Source organism: Hordeum vulgare, chromosome 3H, assembly GCF_904849725.1.
Source record: "Hordeum vulgare subsp. vulgare chromosome 3H, MorexV3_pseudomolecules_assembly, whole genome shotgun sequence".
Taxonomy (NCBI): domain Eukaryota; kingdom Viridiplantae; phylum Streptophyta; class Magnoliopsida; order Poales; family Poaceae; genus Hordeum; species Hordeum vulgare.
The window spans coordinates 533,427,449-533,449,462 of NC_058520.1; the positions used below are offsets into that span (position 1 = coordinate 533,427,449).

At 45.2% G+C, this 22,014-nt stretch overlaps 1 protein-coding gene across 1 annotated transcript; it reads right to left on the bottom strand.

The window, feature by feature from the left end:
• Positions 1-12,998: 12,998 nt before the first annotated feature.
• LOC123440445 (beta-galactosidase 7-like) lies at positions 12,999-19,711 on the bottom strand. Its single transcript, XM_045117011.1, has 19 exons — positions 19,314-19,711; positions 18,533-18,628; positions 18,329-18,441; positions 18,152-18,218; positions 17,495-17,587; positions 17,117-17,260; positions 16,939-17,033; positions 16,734-16,842; positions 16,544-16,628; positions 16,180-16,298; positions 15,935-16,096; positions 15,672-15,856; positions 15,479-15,573; positions 15,231-15,343; positions 14,361-14,468; positions 14,175-14,282; positions 13,921-14,066; positions 13,501-13,819; positions 12,999-13,396 (listed from the first exon to the last, which is right to left on the bottom strand). Exons 1-19 carry the CDS (start codon positions 19,545-19,547, stop codon positions 13,286-13,288), a joined length of 2,502 nt encoding a protein of 833 aa, XP_044972946.1. The 5' UTR covers positions 19,548-19,711; the 3' UTR covers positions 12,999-13,285.
• Between the last annotated feature and the right edge of the window lie 2,303 nt (positions 19,712-22,014).

The window sequence follows — 22,014 nt, forward strand, 5'->3', positions numbered from 1 at the left end:
AAGGAGTACCTGGATTGCGCTACTTGAACGTTGAGCATCAAAGATCTATGGAGATAGATCGAAAGTGCTTAATGGAAGTTTCAACAAGATGCATGCCTTGACAAGTTTTTGAACGAGTTCAAAATAGATCAGCAAAGAAAGAGTTCTTGATTGTGTTGTGAGGTGTGAATTTGAGTAAGACTCAAAACCCGACCCCGGCAGAATAAAGAGAATAGACGAAGGTCGTCTTCTATGCCTTAGCCGTAGACTCTAAAGTATGCCATGCTGAGTACCGCACCTGATGTGTGCCTTGACTCAAAGTCTGTTGAGAGGTAGAGAGAGTGATCCATGATTGAATCACTAGCAGCGGTCAAAATTTATCCTTAGTAACTAATGGACTAAGGAATTTTTCTCGATTATGGAGGTGGTTAAAGAGTTCGTCGTAAAGGGTTACGTCGATGCAAGCTTTGACACTAATCCGAATAACTATGAGTAGCGAAACGGATTCGTATAGTAGAGTAGATATTTGGAGCATTTCCGAATAGCACGTAGTAGCAGCATCTATAAGATGACATAAAGATTTGTAAAAAATGCACGGATCTGAAAGTTTCAGAACCATTGACTAAAATCTCTCTCACGAGCAAGACGTGATCAGACCCCATAACTATATGGGTGTTGGATTCGTTGGAATCACATGGTGATGTGAACTAGATTATTGACTCTAGTGCAAGTGGGAGACTGTTGGAAATATGCCCTAGAGGCAATAATAAATTAGTTATTATTATATTTCTTAGTTCATGATAATCGTTTATTATCCATGCTATAATTGTATTGATTGGAAACACAATACTTGTGTGGATACATAGACAAAACACTGTCCCTAGTAAGCCTCTAGTTGACTAGCTCGTTGATCAAAGATGGTCAAGGTTTCCTGGCCATAGGCAAGTGTTGTCACTTGATAACGGGATCACATCATTAGGAGAATCATGTGATGGACTAGACCCAAACTAATAGACGTAGCATGTTGATCGTGTCATTTTGTTGCTACTGTTTTCTGCGTGTCAAGTATTTGTTCCTATGACCATGAGATCATATAACTCACGGACACCGGAGGAATGCTTTGTGTGTATCAAACGTCGCAATGTAACTGGGTGACTATAAAGATGCTCTACAGGTATCTCCGAAGGTGTTCGTTGAGTTAGTATGGATCGAGACTGGGATTTGTCACTCCGTGTGACGGAGAGGTATCTCGGGGCCCACTCGGTAATACAACATCACACACAAGCCTTGCAAGCAATGTGACTTAGTGTAAGTTACAGGATCCTGTATTACGGAACGAGTAAAGAGACTTGCCGGTAAACGAGATTGAAATAGGTATGCGGATACTGACGATCGAATCTCGGGCAAGTAACATACCGAAGGACAAAGGGAATGACATACGGGATTATATGAATCCTTGGCACTGAGGTTCAAACGATAAGATCTTCGTAGAATATGTAGGATCCAATATGGGCATCCAGGTCCCGCTATTGGATATTGACTGAGGAGTCTCTCGGGTCATGTCTACATAGTTCTCGAACCCGCAGGGTCTGCACACTTAAGGTTCGACGTTGTTTTATGCGTATTTGAGTTATATGGTTGGTTACCGAATGTTGTTCGGAGTCCCGGATGAGATCACGGACGTCACGAGGGTTTCCGGAATGGTCCGGAAATGAAGATTGATATATAGGATGACCTCATTTGATTACCGGAAGGTTTTCGGAGTTACCGGGATTGTACCGGGAATGACGAATGGGTTCCGGGAGTTCACCGGGGGGGGGGGGGGGGTGGGGGCAACCCACCCCGGGGAAGCCCATAGGCATTGGGGGTGGCGCACCAGCCCTTAGTGGGCTGGTGGGACAGCCCAAGAGAGCCCTATGCGCCATAGGAAGAAAAATCAAAGAGAAAAGAAAAAAAAGAGGAGGTGGGAAAAGGGGGAAGGACTCCTCCTTCCAAACCTAGTTGGACTCGGTTTGGAAGGGGAGGGTTCCCCCCTTAGGTTCGGCCGACCCCCTTGGGAGTCCTTGGACCCGAAGGCAAGGCTCCCCCCTCCTCCCCCTATATATACGGAGGTTTTAGGGCTGATTTGACACAACTTTGCCATGGCAGCCCGACCACATATCTCCACGGTTTTACCTCTAGATCGCGTTTCTGCGGAGCTCGGGCGGAGCCCTGCCGAGACAATATCATCACCAACCTCTGGAGCGCCGTCATGCTGCCGGAGAACTCATCTACCTCTCCGTCTCTCTTGCTGGATCAAGAAGGCCGAGATCATCGTCGAGCTGTACGTGTGCTGAACGCGGAGGTGCCTTCCGTTCGGCACTAGATCGTGGGACTGATCGCGGGACGGTTCGCGGGGCGGATCGAGGGACGTGAGGACGTTCCACTACATCAACCGCGTTCACTAACACTTCTGCTGTACGGTCTACAGGGGTACGTAGATCACACATCCCCTCTCGTAGATGGACATCACCATGATAGGTCTTCGTGCGCGTAGGAAAATTTTTGTTTCCCATGCGACGTTCCCCAACAAGGTCTTCGTGCGCGTAGGAAATTTTTTGTTTCCCATGCGACGTTCCCCAACAGTGGCATCATGAGCTAGGTTCATGCGTAGATGTCTTCTCGAGTAGAACACAAAAGTTTTTGTGGGCGGTGATGTGCGTTTTGCTACCCTCCTTAGTCTTTTCTTGATTCCGCGGTATTGTTGGATTGAAGCGGCTTGGACCGACATTACTCGTACGCTTACGAGAGACTGGTTTCATCGCTACGAGTAACCCTTGCTCAAAGATGACTGGCAAGTGTCGGTTTCTCCAACTTTAGTTGAATCGGATTTGACCGAGGAGGTCCTTGTATAAGGTTAAATAGCAATTCATATATCTCCGTTGTGGTGTTTGCGTAAGTAAGATGCGATCCTACTAGATACCCATGGTCACCACGTAAAACATGCAACAACAAAATTAGAGGACGTCTAACTTGTTTTTGTAGGGTATGCTTGTGATGTGATATGGCCAACGATGTGATGTGATATATTGGATGTATGAGATGATCATCTTGTAATAGATAATATCGACTTGCACGTCGATGGTACGGCAACCGGCAGGAGCCATAGGGTTGTCTTTAAACTAAGTTTGTGCTTGCAGATGCGTTTACTATTTTGCTAGGATGTAGCTTTAGTAGTAATAGCATGAGTAGCACAACAACCCCGATGGCGACACATTGATGGAGATCATGGTGTGGCGCCGGTGACAAGAAGATCGTGCCGGTGCTTTGGTGATGGAGATCAAGGAGCACGTGATGATGGCCATATCATGTCACTTATGAATTGCATGTGATGTTAATCCTTTTATGCACCTTATTTTGCTTAGAACGACGGTAGCATTATGAGGTGATCTCTCACTAAAATTTCAAGACGAAATTGTGTTCTCCCCGACTGTGCACCGTTGCTACAGTTCGTCGTTTCGAGACACCACGTGATGATCGGGTGTGATAGACTCAACGTTCACATACAACGGGTGCAAAACAGTTGCACACGCGGAACACTCGGGTTAAGCTTGACGAGCCTAGCATGTGCAGACATGGCCTCGGAACACATGAGACCGAAAGGTCGATCATGAATCATATAGATGATATGATTAGCATAGGGATGCTTACCACTGAAACTATACTCAACTCACGTGATGATCGGACTTGAGCTAGTGTAAGTGGGTCATGAACCACTCAAATGACTAGAGAGATGTACTTTTTGAGTGGGAGTTTAGCAAGTAATTTGATTAAGTTAAACTCTAATTATCTTGAACATAGTCTAAGTCCACTTTGAATATATTTGTGTTGTAGATCATGGCTCACGCGATAGTCACCTTGAATTTTAATACGTTCCTAGAGAAAGCTAAGTTGAAAGATGATGGAAGCAACTTTGTAGACTGGGCTCGTAATCTTAAGATGATCCTACAAGCTGGGAAGAAGGATTATGTCCTTAATGTTGCGCTAGGAGATGAACCACCCGCTACGGCTGACCAGGATGCTAAGAACGCTTGGTTAACACGTAAGGAGGACTACTCAGTAGTTCAATGTGCAGTCTTGTATGTCTTAGAACCGGGACTTCAACGTCGCTTTGAGCATCATGGAGCATATGAGATGTTCCAGGAGTTGAAGTTTATCTTTCAGAAGAACGCCCGGATCGAGAGGTATGAGACCTCCGATAAATTCTATGCTTGCAAGATGGAGGATAATTCGTCTGTCAGTGAACATGTGCTCAAAATGTCTGGGTACTCAAACCGTCTAGCTGAGCTGGGGATTGAACTCCCGCAAGAGGCTATCACTGACAGAATTCTTCAATCACTGCCGCCAAGCTATAAGGGCTTTGTGTTGAACTACAACATGCAAGGGATGAACAAGTCACCCGGCGAGTTGTTTGCGATGCTGAAAGTCGCAGAGTCTGAACTCCGTAAAGAACATCAAGTGTTGATGGTGAATAAGACCACTAGTTTCAAGAAAAACGGCAAAGGCAAGAAGGGTAATTCAAAGAAGAGCGGCAAGCCTGTTGCCAATCCGACGAAGAAACCCAAAGCTGGACCTAAGCCTGAAACAGAGTGCTACTATTGCAAGGGTATGGGTCACTGGAAGCGCAACTGCCCCAAGTATCTGGCTGATAAGAAGGCGGCCAAAGAAAAATCAGGTATATTTGATATACATGTTATTGATGTGTACTTAACCAGCTCTCGTAGTAGTGCCTGGGTATTCGATACCGGTTCTGTTGCTCATATTTGCAACTCGAAACAGGAATTGCGGAATAGGCGAAGGCTGGCGAAAGATGAAGTGATGATGCGCGTAGGAAATGGTTCCAAGGTTGATGCAATCGCCGTCGGCACAGTTTCACTTCAGTTACCATCAGGATTAGTTATGAACTTGAATAATTGTTATTTAGTGCCTGCGTTGAGCATGGACATTATATCTGGATCTTGTTTATTGCGAGACGGTTACTCTTTTAAGTCAGAGAATAATGGTTGTTCTATTTCTATGAGTAACATCTTTTATGGTCATGCACCCAATGTGAGAGGATTGTTCATATTAAATCTTGATAGTGATAATACACATATACATAACATTGAGACCAAAAGAGTTAGAGTTAACAATAATAGTGCCATATTTTTGTGGCACTGCCGCTTAGGTCATATTGGTGTAAAGCGCATGAAGAAACTCCATGCCGATGGACTTTTGGAGTCACTTGACTTTGATTCACTTGACACGTGCGAACCATGCCTCATGGGCAAGATGACTAAAACTCCGTTCTCCGGAACAATGGAGCGTGCCAGTGACTTGTTGGAAATCATACATACCGATGTGTGCGGTCCGATGACCATAGAGGCACGCGGCGGATATTGTTATTTTCTCACCTTCACTGACGATTTGAGTAGATATGGTTATGTCTACTTAATGAAGCACAAGTCTGAAATATTTGAAAAGTTCAAGCAATTTCAGAGTGAAGTTGAAAATCATCGTAACAAGAAGATCAAGTTCCTACGGTCTGATCGTGGGGGTGAATATCTGAGTTTCGAGTTTGGTGCTCACTTAAGACAATGTGGAATTGTTTCACAGTTGACACCGCGTGGAACATCACAGCGTAATGGTGTGTCCGAACGTCGTAATCGTACTTTATTAGAGATGGTGCGATCTATGATGTCTCTTACCGATTTGCCGTTATCGTTTTGGGGTTATGCATTAGACACAGCTGCATTCACTTTAAATAGGGCACCATCAAAAATCCGTTGAGACGACACCATACGAACTGTGGTATGGCAAAAGGCCAAAGTTGTCGTTTCTTAAAGTTTGGGGATGTGATGCTTATGTCAAAAAGCTTCAGCCTGAAAAGCTGGAACCCAAAGCGAAAAAGTGCATCTTCATAGGTTACCCAAAAGAGACAGTTGGGTACACCTTCTATCTCAAATCCGAGGGCAAAGTGTTTGTTGCTAAAAACGGAGCTTCTCTCGAGAAGGAGTTTCTCTCGAGAGAATTGAGTGGGAGGAAGATAGGACTTGATGAGGTTGTCGAACCTCTCATCCCTCTGGATGGTGGCGCAGGGCAAGGGGAAACCCCTGTCGTTGCGACGCTGGTTGAGGAGGAAGTTAATGATGATGATCATGAAACTCCGGTTCAAGTTCCTATCGAACCACGCAGGTCGACGAGACCACGTGCTGCTCCAGAGTGGTACGGTAATCCCGTTTTGTCAATCATGTTGTTAGACAACAATGAACCTGCAAATTATGAAGAAGCAATGCTGGGCCCAGATTCCAACAAATGGCCGGAGGCCATGAAGTCCGAGATAGGATCCATGTATGAAAACAAAGTGTGGACTTTGGAAGTACTACCTGAGGGCCGCAAGGCTATTCAGAACAAATGGATCTTTAAGAAGAAGACGGACGCTGACGACAATGTGAACGTTTATAAAGCTCGACTTATGGCAAAGGGTTTTTCACAAGTTCAAGGAGTTGACTACGATGAGACATTCTCACCCGTAGCGATGCTTAAGTCCGTCAGAATCATGTTAGCAATAGCTGCATTTTTCGATTATGAAATCTGGCAGATGGATGTCAAAACGGCGTTCCTTAACGGTTTCTTATGATGAAATCCTAAGAATGCTAACAAGGTATGCAAGCTCCAGCGATCCATTTATGGACTGGTGCAAGCATCTCGGAGTTGGAACAAACACTTTGATGAGGTGATCAAAGCATTTGGGTTTATACAAGTGGTTGGAGAATCTTGTATTTACAAGAAAGCGAGTGGGAGCTCTGTGGCGTTTCTAATATTATATGTGGATGACATATTGCTGATTGGAAACAACGTAGAGTTTTTAGAGAGCATAAAGGATTACTTGAATAAAAGTTTCTCTATGAAGGACCTAGGAGAAGTTGCTTACATTCTAGGCATTAAGATCTACAGGGATAGATCGAAACGCCTGATAGGACTTTCACAAAGCACATACCTTGATAAAGTTTTGAAGAGGTTCAAAATGGAACAGTCCAAGAAAGGGTTCTTGCCGGTTTTACAAGGTACGAGATTGAGTAAGACTCAGTGCCCAACAACTGATAAAGATAGAGAGCATATGAGCACCGTCGCCTATGCTTCAGCCATAGGATCTATCATGTATGCAATGCTGTGCACTAGACCGGACGTTAGCCTGGCCATAAGTATGGCAGACAGGTTCCAGAGTAATCCAGGAGTGGATCACTGGACGGCGGTCAAGAATATCCTGAAGTACCTGAAAAGGACTAAGGAGATGTTTCTCGTGTATGAAGGTGACGAAGAGCTCGCCGTAAAGGGTTACGTCGATGCAAGCTTTGACACAGATCCTGACGACTCTAAGTCGCAGACAGGATACATATTTATTCTTAATGGGGGTGCGGTAAGCTGGTGCAGTTCCAAGCAAAGCGTCGTAGCAGATTCTACATGTGAAGCGGAGTACATGGCTGCCTCGGAGGCGGCTAAGGAGGGTGTCTGGATGAAGTAGTTCATGACGGATCTTGGAGTGGTGCCAAGCGCATTGAATCCAATAACCTTGTTCTGTGAGAACACGGGTGCCATTGCCTTAGCAAAGGAACCACGGTTTCACAAGAAGACCAGACACATCAAACGACGCTTCAACCTCATCCGCGACTACGTCGAAGGGGAGGATGTAAATATATGCAAAGCGCACACGGATCTGAATGTAGCAGACCCCTGACTAAACCTCTTCCACGGGCAAAGCATGATCAACACCAGAACTGTATGGGTGTTAGATTTATTACAATGTAATTCGCATGATGATGTGAGGGCTAGATTATTGACTCTAGTGCAAGTGGGAGACTGTTGGAATTATGCCCTAGAGGCAATAATAAATATAGTTATTATTATAATTCCTGTATCAAGATAATCGTTTATTATCCATGCTATAATTGTATTGAATGAAGACTTATATACATGTGTGGATACATAGACAAAACACTGTCCCTAGCAAGCCTCTAGTTGGCTAGCCAGTTGATCAAAGATAGTCAGGGTCTTCTGATTATGTACAAGGTGTTGTTGCTTGATAACTGGATCACGTCATTAGGAGAATCACGTGATGGACTAGACCCAAACTAATGGACGTAGCATGTTGATCGTGTCATTTTGTTGCTACTGTTTTCTGCCGTCAAGTATTTGTTGCTATGACCATGAGATCATATAACTCACTGACACCGGAGGAATGCTTTGTGTATATCAAACGTCGCAACGTAACTGGGTGACTATAAAGATGCTCTACAGGTATATCCGAAGGTGTTCGTTGAGTTAGTATGGATCGAGACTGGGATTTGTCACTCCGTGTGACGGAGAGGTATCTCGGGGCCCACTCGGTAATACAACATCACACACAAGCCTTGCAAGCAATGTGACTTAGTGTAAGTTGCGGGATCTTGTATTACGGAACGAGTAAAGAGACTTGCCGGTAAACGAGATTGAAATAGGTATGCAGATACTGACGATCGAATCTCGGGCAAGTAACATACCGAAGGACAAAGGGAATGACATACGGGATTATATGAATCCTTGGCACTAAGGTTCAAACGATAAGATCTTCGTAGAATATGTGGGATCCAATATGGGCATCCAGGTCCCGCTATTGGATATTGACCGAGGAGTCACTCGGGTCATGTCTGCATAGTTCTCGAACCCGTAGGGTCTGCACACTTAAGGTTCAACATTGTTTTATGCGTATTTGAGTTATATGGTTGGTTACCAAATGTTGTTCGGAGTCCCGGATGAGATCACGGACGTCAGGAGGGTTTCCGGAATGGTCCGAAAACGAAGATTGATATATAGGATGACCTCATTTGATTACCGGAAGGTTTTCGGAGTTACCGGGAATGTACCGGGAATGACGAATGGGTTCCGGATGTTCACCCGGGGGGCAACCCACCCCGGGGAAGCCCATAGGCCTTGGGGTGGCGCACCAGCCCTTGGTGGGCTGGTGGGACAGCCCAAGAAGGCCCTATGCGCCAAGGATAGAAAATCAAAGAGAAAGGAAAAAAAAGGAGGTGGGAAAGGAGAGAAGGACTCCACTTTCCAATCCTAGTTGGATTAGGTTTGGAGGAGGACTCCTCCTCCCTTGGTGGCGCAGCCCTTGGGGCTCCTTGAGCCTTAAGGCAATCCTTCCCTCCCTCCTCCTATATATATGGAGCAATTAGGGCTGATTTGACACAACTTTTCAAAGGCAGCCCGACCACATACCTCCACGGTTTTACCTCTAGATCGCGTTTCTGCGGAGCTCGGGCGGAGCTCGGGCGGAGCCCTGCCGTGATCAGATCACCACCAACCTCCGGAGCGCCGTCACGCTGTCGGAGAACTCATCTACCTCTCCGTATCTCTTGCTGGATCAAGAAGGCCGAGATCATCATCGAGTTGTACGTGTGCTGAACGCGGAGGTCCGTCCGTTCGGCACTAGATCGTGGGACGGATCGCGGGACGGTTCGTGGGACGGTTCGCGGGGCGGATCGAGGGACGTGAGGACGTTCCACTACATCAACCGCGTTCACTAACGCTTCTGCTGTGCGATCTACAAGGGTACGTAGATCGAAAATCCCCTCTCGTAGATGGACATCACCATGATAGGTCTTCGTGCGCGTAGGAAATTTTTTGTTTCCCATGCGACGTTCCCCAACAGTTCGAGGAGTACCAGCTCGCGCAGATACTCGAGTACCCTCATGGAGTACCACCTCCACGACCCTGACTCTCGTGCTGGTGACGATGATGGCGACGATGATGTCAACTTTGGCTCCGATGAAGAGTAATTTAAATTTATGTCGCATAGGATGAACTATATTTTATTTTATTTTATTAAGTTTGTATGAACTATATTTATGTGAAACTCCGATGATGTTTAAATGATGTGACTAGTTTAAAAATCAAGTAGAAGTGCAATGATGTTTACGGGGTTTTTTATGTTTCGCATCTGCAAATTTTATTTATGGAAAACCCTAAACGAGTTTTCAAGGATGACGGTTTGCAAGATCTACTAAAGATGCTCTTAACCTTCTCCTTTTTCACTCGTAAACTTTTCGTTTATACTCCTGCACATTTCTTAAGACCCTTATACTCTTGCATTGGTACTTGTCACTCTCGTACAAAACATAGGCGTAATATCCACACAAAAGCGTAAAGTGCTTAAAATGTGTGGACACCGCTTGAAGCTGTAAAATGCTACCTAAACCAAAGTAGCTGGCCAAACGGGCCGAACTAAACAGGCCGGTCCTCCGTCGGCATGGTCCGTCATGGCCAGGCACGACACGCGGCACGCCTCGAGCCGTGCTTGGGCCTGGAGGCTGGGCACGCGAGCCGACACGACACAATTCGTTTATTTTTTTTATTTTTAAATATATATAGACATAATATATGATGCAGTAAACCTAAAAATAAGCCCATGAGCCTAAAAATATACGGCACAATGTGTTAATCGGGCCAACATGCCAGCCCGTTTAATAACTAGGCCGTATCTGGGCTGGAGGCACAGCCCACGGGCTGACATGACACGGGCCGATTAGTAAACATGCCGGTGTGGGCCGTGCTGTGCCGGGCCCGTTTACAATGGGCCATTGCGTGCCGGGCTGTCTCGTTTCGATCGGCGGGCCTGGACCTCGACCAGGGCCCCGGGGCCCCCGATCGAGCGCGCGTCGGGGCGCCCAATCCTCCGGCGGCGGCGGCTTGCCCGTGGTCGCAGTGGCAGATTTCCAACCGCCTCCATGGCTCCGCCCACATGCGGCGCCATTGCTATTCGCCAACGGACGGGCAAGGGAGAGCGCGGGGGTACGCACTGCCACCATTTGGTATCCGCAAATTAGGCGCACTCTACAATCCTACTTCCTGTTCCTAAATATTTGTTGTTGGGGACAACTAGGCTAGTTCTCTCCAACAACAAATATTGTGGTACGGAGGAAGTACGTTAGAGCATCTCTAGTAGAACCCTCGAACCCTTAAAACAAAAACCAGTTTTAAGGGTTGAGAATTGCACATTTTTGACACTTTTAAGGGTTAAAAAACATGGGCAAAAGACTAGAACCCTCAAACCCAACCCTTATAACGGAATATTCCGTTATAAGGGTTGGGTTTGAGGGTTCTAGTCTTTGCCCCAACCCCAAACCTTAAAACTGTCATTTGGCATTGCATAATTTTCACAAGACAAACATAATAAACCTTCAAACAAACACGGAAATAAAGATCATTGATGCATGGTTTAATAGTTTTTACATCACACAATCATCATCTTCTCCCTCTCATCGGCACCATCACCAAAAAGTTGCACTTGGCGCCATTTCCTAGACCACTTGCACGTCCATCAAGCACCTCCATTGGAGTCATCCACACCGCCATCGCCACCACCACTCATCGGAGTGTCACCTCGAAGAGTAGAGGACGCACCACGGAATATCCTCTTCCTCTCTGCGATGTCCTCCTTGTAGTCCTTCCACCATTGCAATTGTTCTTCATCCATGTCCTTCTTGGACATCATCATGTGCTCCATCTTCTCCCTTAGGCTTGATGCCTCTCCTTCCATCTTCACCCTTTGCTTGCCCTTCTTGGTTCCCTCGGGCTTGCCCAAGTTCCTCTCCTTCTCCTCATCTTCACTATCATCCATCCTAAGCATTGCCGACTTCTTGGGTGCGGTCTCTTGATCCCTCAACTTCCACTTGTCAAAGGTTTGAAGAATTGCCCAAGCATGCTTAAATGGGAATGGCTTGCCCTTGGAAGCGGCCATCTCCTTGTACCTCATGCCGGCAATTGTCTCCTATCAACCACACATAATCACATAAGAACCCACATAGTACACACACATAATCAAAACAGTGAAGAGATATGTACTCACATAGTCACTGTCCACGGTTCCACTAGGTGGTGCATCCCTCACTTGGTCCATGGCCGCACTCCAACGAGCACAAGCGGGCTTCATCAAATCCCACCGGCCTTGAAGCGACCGGTAACTGCGAGAGAGGAACCCACAATTCTTCGGCTTGATCCTACAATAGTTGTCCTCGATCCTGTGCCAATACCTTTTACCGGTTTGATCGGTGCCGGTGGTTGCATCCATCCCCACAGATGCCCAAGCACGAACCAAGAGGATATCTTCCGCTTCGGTGTAGTTTGTCGACCGCAGCGTGTGGGCGGGAAGCGGCGGTGAATGCCTCCGCCCCTATCTCGGCCACCTCCTCCTCGTCATCCCCTTCATCCTCCTCATCTTCTTCAACCTCCTCACCAAAGGGTTCTAGAGGCGGAGCCCCGAGGTCCACCTCCGCGTCTTGAAGGAGGTCCATGAACGAGGTTGGGTTTGCCATTTCCTCGAACACCTCGTGCGCGGCGGGAGGAGGTTCGGCGACGGCGACGACCGGGGTCGCGGGCTTCTTCCGCGCCGCGACCTTCTTCCGCTTCGGGGATGCGTCGGCGGCCTTCGAGGAAGCCCCTCGCGGCCCACGCGAGGAGACCTTCGGCCGGCTCTTCTTCGCGGGGGTGGGCTGGACGGTGGCCGGGGCGGGCGCGGCAGCGGCCGGGACGGGAGGAGGCGGTGCGAGGCCCGCCCGCCGCCGCTTGGCCCCGACGTGGGTCGCCGCCACCATGTCGGCCACGGTGGCCGGGGCATGCAGGGCGGGAGCGGGCGGGGCGGGCGCGGCGGCGGCCGGGGCGGGCGTAGGGGCGGGCGCGGCGGCGGGCGGGGGGCGCGGCGGCGGGAGGAGCTGGGAGGCGGGGCGGTTTTCGCTCCCGCGCTGGAGAGGACGGGTTGGGGGGAGTTTTCCCTCCCAACCCTCACTTCTACAGGCTGGGATTGGGTTTGCGGGTTGGACCTTTAATTTTTTTTACGGGTTTAAGGGTTTAAGGGTTCTAGTCTACGCCGTTTTGTCGACGAAAACTGTAAAAAAGCGGTTATTTTTAAGGGTTTGAGGGTTTTACTAGACTTGGTCTTACTGTGAAGCTGGATTACCCTCTCTAACTTATTCAGTTTCCATCTTCTGCAGCGGTTGGAGTTTCGCAGGATTAGATGCCAAGTGAAAGAACTCCCTTCTCTCGGCGAATTTACCAAATTTCTGAAGCGAAATTGGTGCGTGTAATCACTAATCAGTGACCCTACTCACTTCTGTACATTTTAACATTTGGAGACAATATTCCTCCATCTGCAGTTCTACACCCTGTGATTTCGCGCAGTGTTTGGACCCTGTGACAACAAACCGAATGTTGGTTAATCACGCTATGATAGTGGCAATTCCTATCCTATTCATCCGCAGCTTGCCACGACTGAAAGTGATTTTTCGATCCCAGGGCACGGGTCGCCTCCGAACTTGGCAGGCCGTACCGGAATTGCGCACCTCCTTCTGCCTAGGCAAGCCTGAAAGAGTAAAATAAGCACCCGAGTTTTTAGGATTGCAGTGGTAATAGGATGGTGCATTTTGATACCAGCATGTAACTTCTGGAGAGGCAGAGGGTTTTTACATCCTTTACGACGAACTCCGTCGTCTCTGCGTGGCAACTCCCGAGGCAGCTCCCGCCCGAGCTTCTGCAGTCCTCGACCGGATTTCCGTAGCTCGCAAACTCAATATCCGTGATGTGTTTGCCTTTCTGACACCGGAGTCGTACTGCCGGGTGCTTTCTGCGTGACAAGAGTGATGGGGTAGATAACTCATTCACACTACTGTATACTCTGCTAACCGACATTGTGTTCACGGTTATCTGTAGCGGATCACCACCCATTTCCTCCATGAGGACGAGGGTGTTCTCTTTAGGCTTCAGAAAGTATTGTGGTATGTGGTACCTTCAGAAAAGACAAGCGAAGGAAACATCAATTGTTCTTCACCATACGAGTTCAAGAAAGGAAGTTGTGTTGTTAGTAGCGAAACTAGTTCTAGTACTGACAAGGACTGGGATGGTTGTCCGCTAGGGGTTTTGAAGGAGGCCCAATACCGTCCGATGCTCTCTCCATTGATCCACACCTCACCCTTCCCCATACTGCTGAGGTTCAGCGTGACTGGGTCATTCCCCCATGGTGCGTCAAATGTCGTCTGCACCAAACAACACCAATTTCCCGAAGCTGTCAGTTACCATCACTCTGGAATGAACATGTAACTGAAGTCTGTCAAGAGTTCAATACTTATGTACATTTGATGTACCTTGTACCAGATAAGTGGAAGGTGCATGGACTTATTGATGGCAGTCCATTGAGCACGAGATAATCCTTCCCGTGTATATATATGGTTCATTTCTCCAGTTAAGCCAATCTGCACAAATGTAATTGCTTGAAAATTTGAATCTGAGATTGATCGATCGATTCAGAATCAGTGTTGACCTGGATTTACTTGGTGTTTCCACATCTCGTTATTCAGAGAATGTGATTTGTGATCTCCCTGTTGTATGCTCACTTTACGAACTCCAAAGATTTTTCGCTCCATGTACGCTCCAGAGTCCTTTACTTGTTAGAGGAAAACCCAGTCCATTGGAAACAGTAGGGAACATGCTTTTCTAATCATTTGTTGTGCTTAATTTCTTATTAGTGCTTATGTAGAGTCAACTGAGCTTTTTTCCTTTGGGGTCCATTAGTCACAGCTTGGGTGGTATGTTTTGTTCACGCACATTTTTTGCGATTAATTTTTAGTCAAGGAACAAGAAGCAATGATTCTCTAGTGAACCTCTTTCTTGGTTGCTGACTAGTCCATATGTTGAAATCTCTGTCATGGGGTTATGTTTTTTTTTATATTTTCAAAATTTTGTTCAGTATTTTATATAGGCTATAAAATCTGAATAACACAATAAGCATGACTCCCTCCATTCCAACATAATTGAAGTTCTAAGATTTTCCTAAGTCAAACTAAGTAAAATTTGACCAAGTGTATAGAAATATCCACAAAGATCTATGATATCAAATATATATAACATGGAAATACATTTCATAATTGAACTAATGGAATAAAATTGATTTTGTAGATGCTGATATAATTTTATGTAGTCTTTCAAATTTGATGAAGTTTGGCTTAGGAGAATCCTAGAACTTCAATTAATTTTGAAAATGCAAGGAGTATAATTCAACAGAAACCATGCTCTGCTGATGTATTTATTGGACTGCAATGCTGCCTGATGGCTAACAGTTGGATGACACCTCATGTGCTCCTTGATTTTCAATATCGACATCTTCGTATTTGAGAGTCTATATAAATAAGTGAAAGTCATACCGGTGATCCAACCATGACACTTAGCAGTGATATGGAGTTCTGTCCTTTCCTTAGCGTAATAGGTGTCTTGAGAATGATATTTCTAGGTCCATCATGACTCCCATGCACACTACCTAATCACATATGGAAGAAGATAGCAAACATAGCAAATATACAACTGAATAATATTTGAAGATTTTTCAATTTTGTCTTGCTATTTCAGTTGGTGCTTTCTATAAACTGCACTGAGATAGATTTTTTGTCCTTACCTACATAAGCATTGTTGATGTAAGCATGTAAAACATGTGCTTGTGACTCCACATTAAGCACTAGCTGGGTGTCCCCATTTGATCTATAATCATATCTGCATGATTTCCATTTTATTATTATTAATGTGTGCAGGATGAGGTATTAAAACCTATGTAAATATTAAACCATTAAACAAGCTGGAGCTCATCTTACCTAGTAAGGTACCAGAGATAATCTGTCTCATCTTTTGTAGTTGAGAGATGTTCAAAAAATCGATGTCCAATGTGTGTTGTGTTGTTTATTGCCAGAGGAATCGGTTCTTTGAATATTTTCCAGCTATCAACATTGTTCAGAGACTGGACAGCTTGTGCTGTTCTTAAACCATGCTGCGCATTTATCTGCCCAAAGTAAAACTGATAAATGAAGCACTCCCTGCAGGTCTTCAATGGGTCAAGAACTGAAGGTAGCTGGCTCACCTTGGCTGTTTCAAATACTACCGTCCTGCAACTTGAGAGGATACTTATTGATTTAGGAGCTAGCTGGAATGATGCTTCACCAAATTGGATTTTTGATGTTTTATGCTTGTCAAAGTTCACTAGGAAAGCCACACAGTTGGACTCGGTTTCAAAAACATGCCCCTGTAGTATGCCAAAAGTTAGCCGCATAATTTTTCTGAAAATAAAGTATACCTAGTTTCGTTTGACTCTACACACAAATTCACCTCTTGTTGCTCACCAAATGAGTAGTTAGAATATGCTCCTGAAAGTAATGGTTCTTCAGATTGCTTTACTGCAGCATGCAATTCTCTGAGATGAGACCATGTCGATTGCCATATTAAACCTGGATGTAGATGTATGATTGGTATTTCAAACACCAATATGTATATATTTATTTATGTATTTAATCATTTTTTCCCAAAATTAGAGTGTTTTCAAGATCTTTCATTGATGTAGATTTCACAGACCATCAGTTTCTGACTAGACATGTTACATGATTTGGTTTTATGTGCCTTCCTGGTGGAGTGAATTTTGAATAGTTGCTTTTAAAATATGTCAAAAATAGCTTGCAATGGTAGAAATACTTGCCATATTCGTCAAGTGGAGCTCCATCATAGTAGCTTGTTGTTACATAGGAGGATGCAAACCTCCCGAAATTTGTCCCACCATGATACTGCATCATAATCCGTAATTCTATGAGATCATGAAAGAAATACAAAACATATTTACTGAGAGATCTTAGGAAGCTTCCTAAAGTTCATAGCCTTGTAGGTTGTACCATGTAGTAGCTTACAAAGCTTCCTTTTTTTCTTGCTATAAAAAGTGCAACCGCAAAGGCAATATCTGCTGGTGATCTGAATCTTGGGTCATGACCGTATAAAGGATAGCTGTATTCAAAGAAACTTGCGTGTTAGGCCTTATATGGTCATACCCTTGGGAATGTGAAAGATCCTCAGAGAAAAAGCAAAGAGTATTTGTCTCACCGAGATGTCCAATTTTCGGTCCATAAAGCTGGCTTGTTAGGTGAATTTGGCCCAAGAAATGTTTCCCCGCAGATGAGCCCATTGCAGGTATTAATCTAACAATGTAGTGAATGTTACACTGTTTTCAAATTGTGGATAATCTGTAATCCTGCATAATGGTATAAGACAGGGCACTGACAATGGGATCTGGAGCATCGCCCTGTTTGCACATCATCCATGGAACGCCTGTATGGAGGTTTACAGCCATAGCTGCTGCCCAGCGAACATAGGGTGCTCCCCTTGAATGGAATGCTGCCTCGACTAGCTTATATTCGTTCTCAATCTGCAAGTTAAATTTCAGGTTTGCATAAAAGACCATCTAATACAAAACACGAGGGACAAGTATTGTTCGGGCCAGTTCTTTTGTGGCTTATTTGGGGCTGTGGAAATAAGCTGCCCTCTACCCAGCTTCTAAAATAAAAATTTAGCTTGGGCTTCTAGAATAAGCTGGGTATGGGGTAACTTATTTTCACAGCCCCAAATAAGCCCCAAAAGAACTGGCCTTCAACTGAAATACCTGTGATATGATTATGGGACCTCCTTGTGGATAGTATAATTTTTCATCCTTCATCATGTTAACTATTTTAGCAACAAATTTTTGCATATGCACCTGCAGACATTCAATATTTAGATATGAGTAATCTACCATGATAGAATAAGCATGAAATGAGGTAACTACAGGATGGCATGGACAATTCATCATCTGGTTCCTCAAACCAAATAGCCTCTATATTCTTGTAGATACATCTTTTCAGTTTTCTTTTACCGTTTGTTTCTGACAGTGAGGTTGGTAAATCTGTATGGAACATACCACTCTCACCTCATACATGACATCTGTTTTAACCTATGTGTTATACTTGTACCTGACACTCATTTGTCTTCTCTTTTATGCTTTCCTAAATGCACCACGTGATATTTTTAGTTGTGTTAATGGGTTTCTGAGGGTAGTACGCTGTTTTACAAGCTAGAACTACGATGGATTTTTTTTGTCTGAATATATGGTAATACTATAATTTATTTAACCATGTGTAACAGAGGATTGAAGGAAATAAGAAACGGTATTTTCATTCCAAATAATCCAGCTGCAGTTACAAGATTCTGTTCTATGATTGCAGTCTTGCAGGCCATAGCATTGTTCAAGGCTTCAAAGGCACTGCGGTGGGTAGTTGAATACCTTGAAGGGTTCATTGTCGCTTCTGAAGGTAATGTTTGGGACACCACGTAACCAGAATGGCAAGCCTCTGCATGAAAAAAAGATCCAGTAAAAGCTTTAAATGTTCAGGACACCACCATAGAAATGAAACTCTTCCCTGCGTATTCATGTTGGAAATGCACTTCAGCATCTCGTTACCCGTATTTCCATTCCGCCTCGACGAAGGGGCCGATCCGGAGGCTCACATAGAGGCCTTGAGCATGGATTTCTCTGATGAACTTCACCAGATCATATCTTCCCTGAAAGTTATACTGGTACAGGAAAATTGAATTTGAACACTTTTTTAGTTTGAAAATGCCTTTTACTGAAGTTTTGCCTTGTGTTATGCAAAGCGTAACCCACCTGACCTTGGATAGGCTCATGGACATTCCAGAAGACGTATGTCTGTATGACATCCAGGCCCCCTTCCCTGGCGCTCTCTATGAGTCTTGGCCACATCTGCAAATTGGATTGTAGATTAGTTTTTTTTTTTTCAAATGGATTGTAGATTAGTTTGAAGAAAGGAATTGAAGTATTCTGTATCGTATGATTCGTGGTGCATGCTTGATTGCTTACTGTATGTGTTTATTGACTGAACCAATTTGAAGGAAACTTTTAACCGGCCATCTCTGCTTATCTAATGAGTTGGACTTTTTTGCTGTAGTGTACTAGCAACCATAAATTTACTTTAACAAGTGCTTGAAATGATGTCTTATTTGGCGTTGACAGCCGCGGCGGCATTTACCTGGCAGTCTTCCACGCGGGATGTAAAAGTGAGGCGCACTGAAAAACAAAAGTGTGCCTTTTGTGGTCGATGCGCTGATTATGTGAATCACTTCAGTTATTTATAAACGAAAAGGAACCCAATACTTCCAAATTGAAATGATGAAATCCACTCCTAAGCAGAAATAAATCAGTCACGCACGAAACATATCAATCGGTACAAGAAAGCTTGTTGAAATTTGACTGAAAACTGCAGCGTGTTGCACAGCAGAAAGCTTTACTAAGCTACTACTAGTAGCACATCATAGTGAATACTCGAGCACAAATCTCGAGATTAAAATGATGAATCCATTTCTAATCAAAAGGAGCCAGTACAAGGTCACAGGCATGAAACGTAGCAATCCAGGAAACGGCGTGGTACCTCGGGTGTGCTTCTTGGGTAGTGTATGTCGCCGGAGAAGAGCATCCTCCTGGCGCCGTCCAGCATCAGGCTTCTGCCGTCGTAGGTGACCTGCCTTCTCGCCGTGCCGTTCTGTCCTCCGTTCGCCTCGTCGACCCAGACTCTTCCTGCAACCGGCGCCGCCGACGTTGCGCGTGCCATTAACGTGGCCACTAAGAGCACCGCCATGATCGCTGCTGCTGCGGCGGCGGCCATGGATATCTCTCTCGGTTAACCCTCTTTGCTACTGCTTGGAGGTGATATGCTCGATCGGTTTCCGTTGTATATATGGACACTGCAGCGATGACAAGTAACGCATGCTTTCGCCGGGAGTCGCAGGGACAGATATTCATATGAAGGAACCGGGGAAGGTTGTAGGTTAGGTTGTAACGTTGTGTATGCATGTGTGTTTTTATATTGTTTATTTATATATATTTTATACTGAAAATACGTTGGTATCTCTCCTGAATAGTGTAGTGATCACTTTCAGAACCAGTGCAAGTCGAATATGAAATGAAAAGATGTATTAGGCCTCCTTTGATTCAAAGGAACTCTATAGGATTTTTGGAGGATTGAGATTATTAGGATTTTTTTTTCTACGTTGGTCTTCTGATTCATAGGATTGGATTTTATAGGATTTTTTTTCTATGAAATCTTTTGTATTACTCCCTCCGTCCCAAAATAAGTGTCTCAACTTTGTACTAGCTCTAGTATAAATTTGTACTAAGCTTGAGACAGTTATTTTGGGACGGAGGGAGTACATTTCATAAAAAAAATCTAACATCACTCTCCAACCTCTTTTTAAGATTTCTTTGTTTTCGTGTGCACATTACCTATGTGCACCAACAACTTATGCTAAGGAAGATAAATAATTAAGTGACAGCAAGATATATAACAAGAAACAATATGACTGACACAAAGTAAAGTGCATAAGTAAAGGGTTCGGGTAAGAGATAACCGAGGCACGAGGAGACGATGATGGATCCGGAAGTTCACACCCTTGCAGATGCTAATCTCCGTTTGGAGCGGTGTGGAGGCACAATGCTCCCCAAGAAGCCACTAAGCCCATCGTAATCTCCTCACGCCCTCGCACAATGCAAGATGCCGTGAATCCACTAAAGGGCCCTTGAGGGCGGTCACCGAACTCGTACAAACAAGGTTGGGGCAATCTCCACAACTTAATTGGAGGCTCCCAACAACACCATAAAACTTCACCACAATGGAATATGGCTTCGAGGTAACCTCAAATGCTCGGGGCAATCTCCACAACCTAATTGGAGACCCCGCCGCTTGCCCGGAGCTTTGCACCACAATGATTGAGCTCCAAGGCACCACCAAGCTTCTAGGATGCCAAAGCATCCCAGAAGAACAAGCTCTAAGGTACCAAGCACCCAAGAGTAATAAGCTTCTCAAACTTCACTTTCGCGTATCACCGTGGAGAACTCAAAACTATGCACCAAATGCAATGGCAAGGGCACATGGAGTGCCCAAGTCCTTCTCTCCCAAATCCCTCCACAACAACTAATGCTATGGAAGAAAATGAGAGGAAGAACAAAGAAGAACACGAAGAACTCCAAGATCTAGATCCAGGGGGTTCCCCTCACACAGAGGAGAAAGTGATTGGTGGAAATGTGGATCTAGATCTCCTCTCTCTTTTCCCTCAAGAACTAGCAAGAATCATTCGAGGGATTGAGAGTTAGCAAGCTCGAAGAAGGTCAACAATGGGGGGTGACACTAGCTAAAAGGATGGGGTTCAATGGGGAAGAAGAACCCCTTTTATAGGAGGGGGAAATCCAACCGTTACCCCCTCAGCACACACATGAGCGGTACTACCGCTCCAGGGAGTCGTACTACCGCTGGGGCAGAAGGCAACAATCAACGAGCGGAGGCAGAGGCCGGTAGTATAGCCGGAGCGGCATTATCGCTGCCAGGAGCAGTACTACCGATCATAAGAGGTAGTATATCCTCTCATGGCGTGTTGCAGACCTATCCACAAATACCAAGGGGTTCTAGCGCGGTAGTAACAAGCGGTACTACCGCGCGCTGGGCGGTACTACTGCCCTGCAGTACCGCTCCAGAAACCGCTTAGTCTGACATGAAAAGTGTCGAGGCCCATGGGCAGCGGTTCTAGCCAGCGGAACTGGCCAGAGTACTTCCGCCCGAGAGCGGTACCACCGATCATAAGAGGTAGTACCGCTCCAGGAAGCAGTACTACCGCTTGGATCATTCCAGGTAGACCATAGGCAACTGATGAAAAGCATGAATACTGGAACTATCATATCTTTCGCATACGAGCTCCGAATTGAGGAAACCCACACGCAAAAGAAGAGGCAGTATACAAATGTGAATGATGTAGAGATGCGAAACCTCTATGAATGAAGAACCGGCAAAAACTCTAACATCGAAAACATCATAGAAGATGCATATGAACTCCGTTTTCGATGAACTCGAGCTTGTCATGAAGATGACCATAAGCTTTAAAACTCACACGGAGAAGCGCCAAGCAAGAACCAAGAAAGATGATGATGCCAAGAATGCTCTTGAGAGCCCCCTTGACAGTATGACAATCTATCCTAAAATAGAAACCTATCAAGGGCAAACCTATACCTTGCACATAGTCCACTTGAGGTAGATGATGACGATATTGACTTTCTCAAGATGGACCACCTTTCTTGATTGCGTT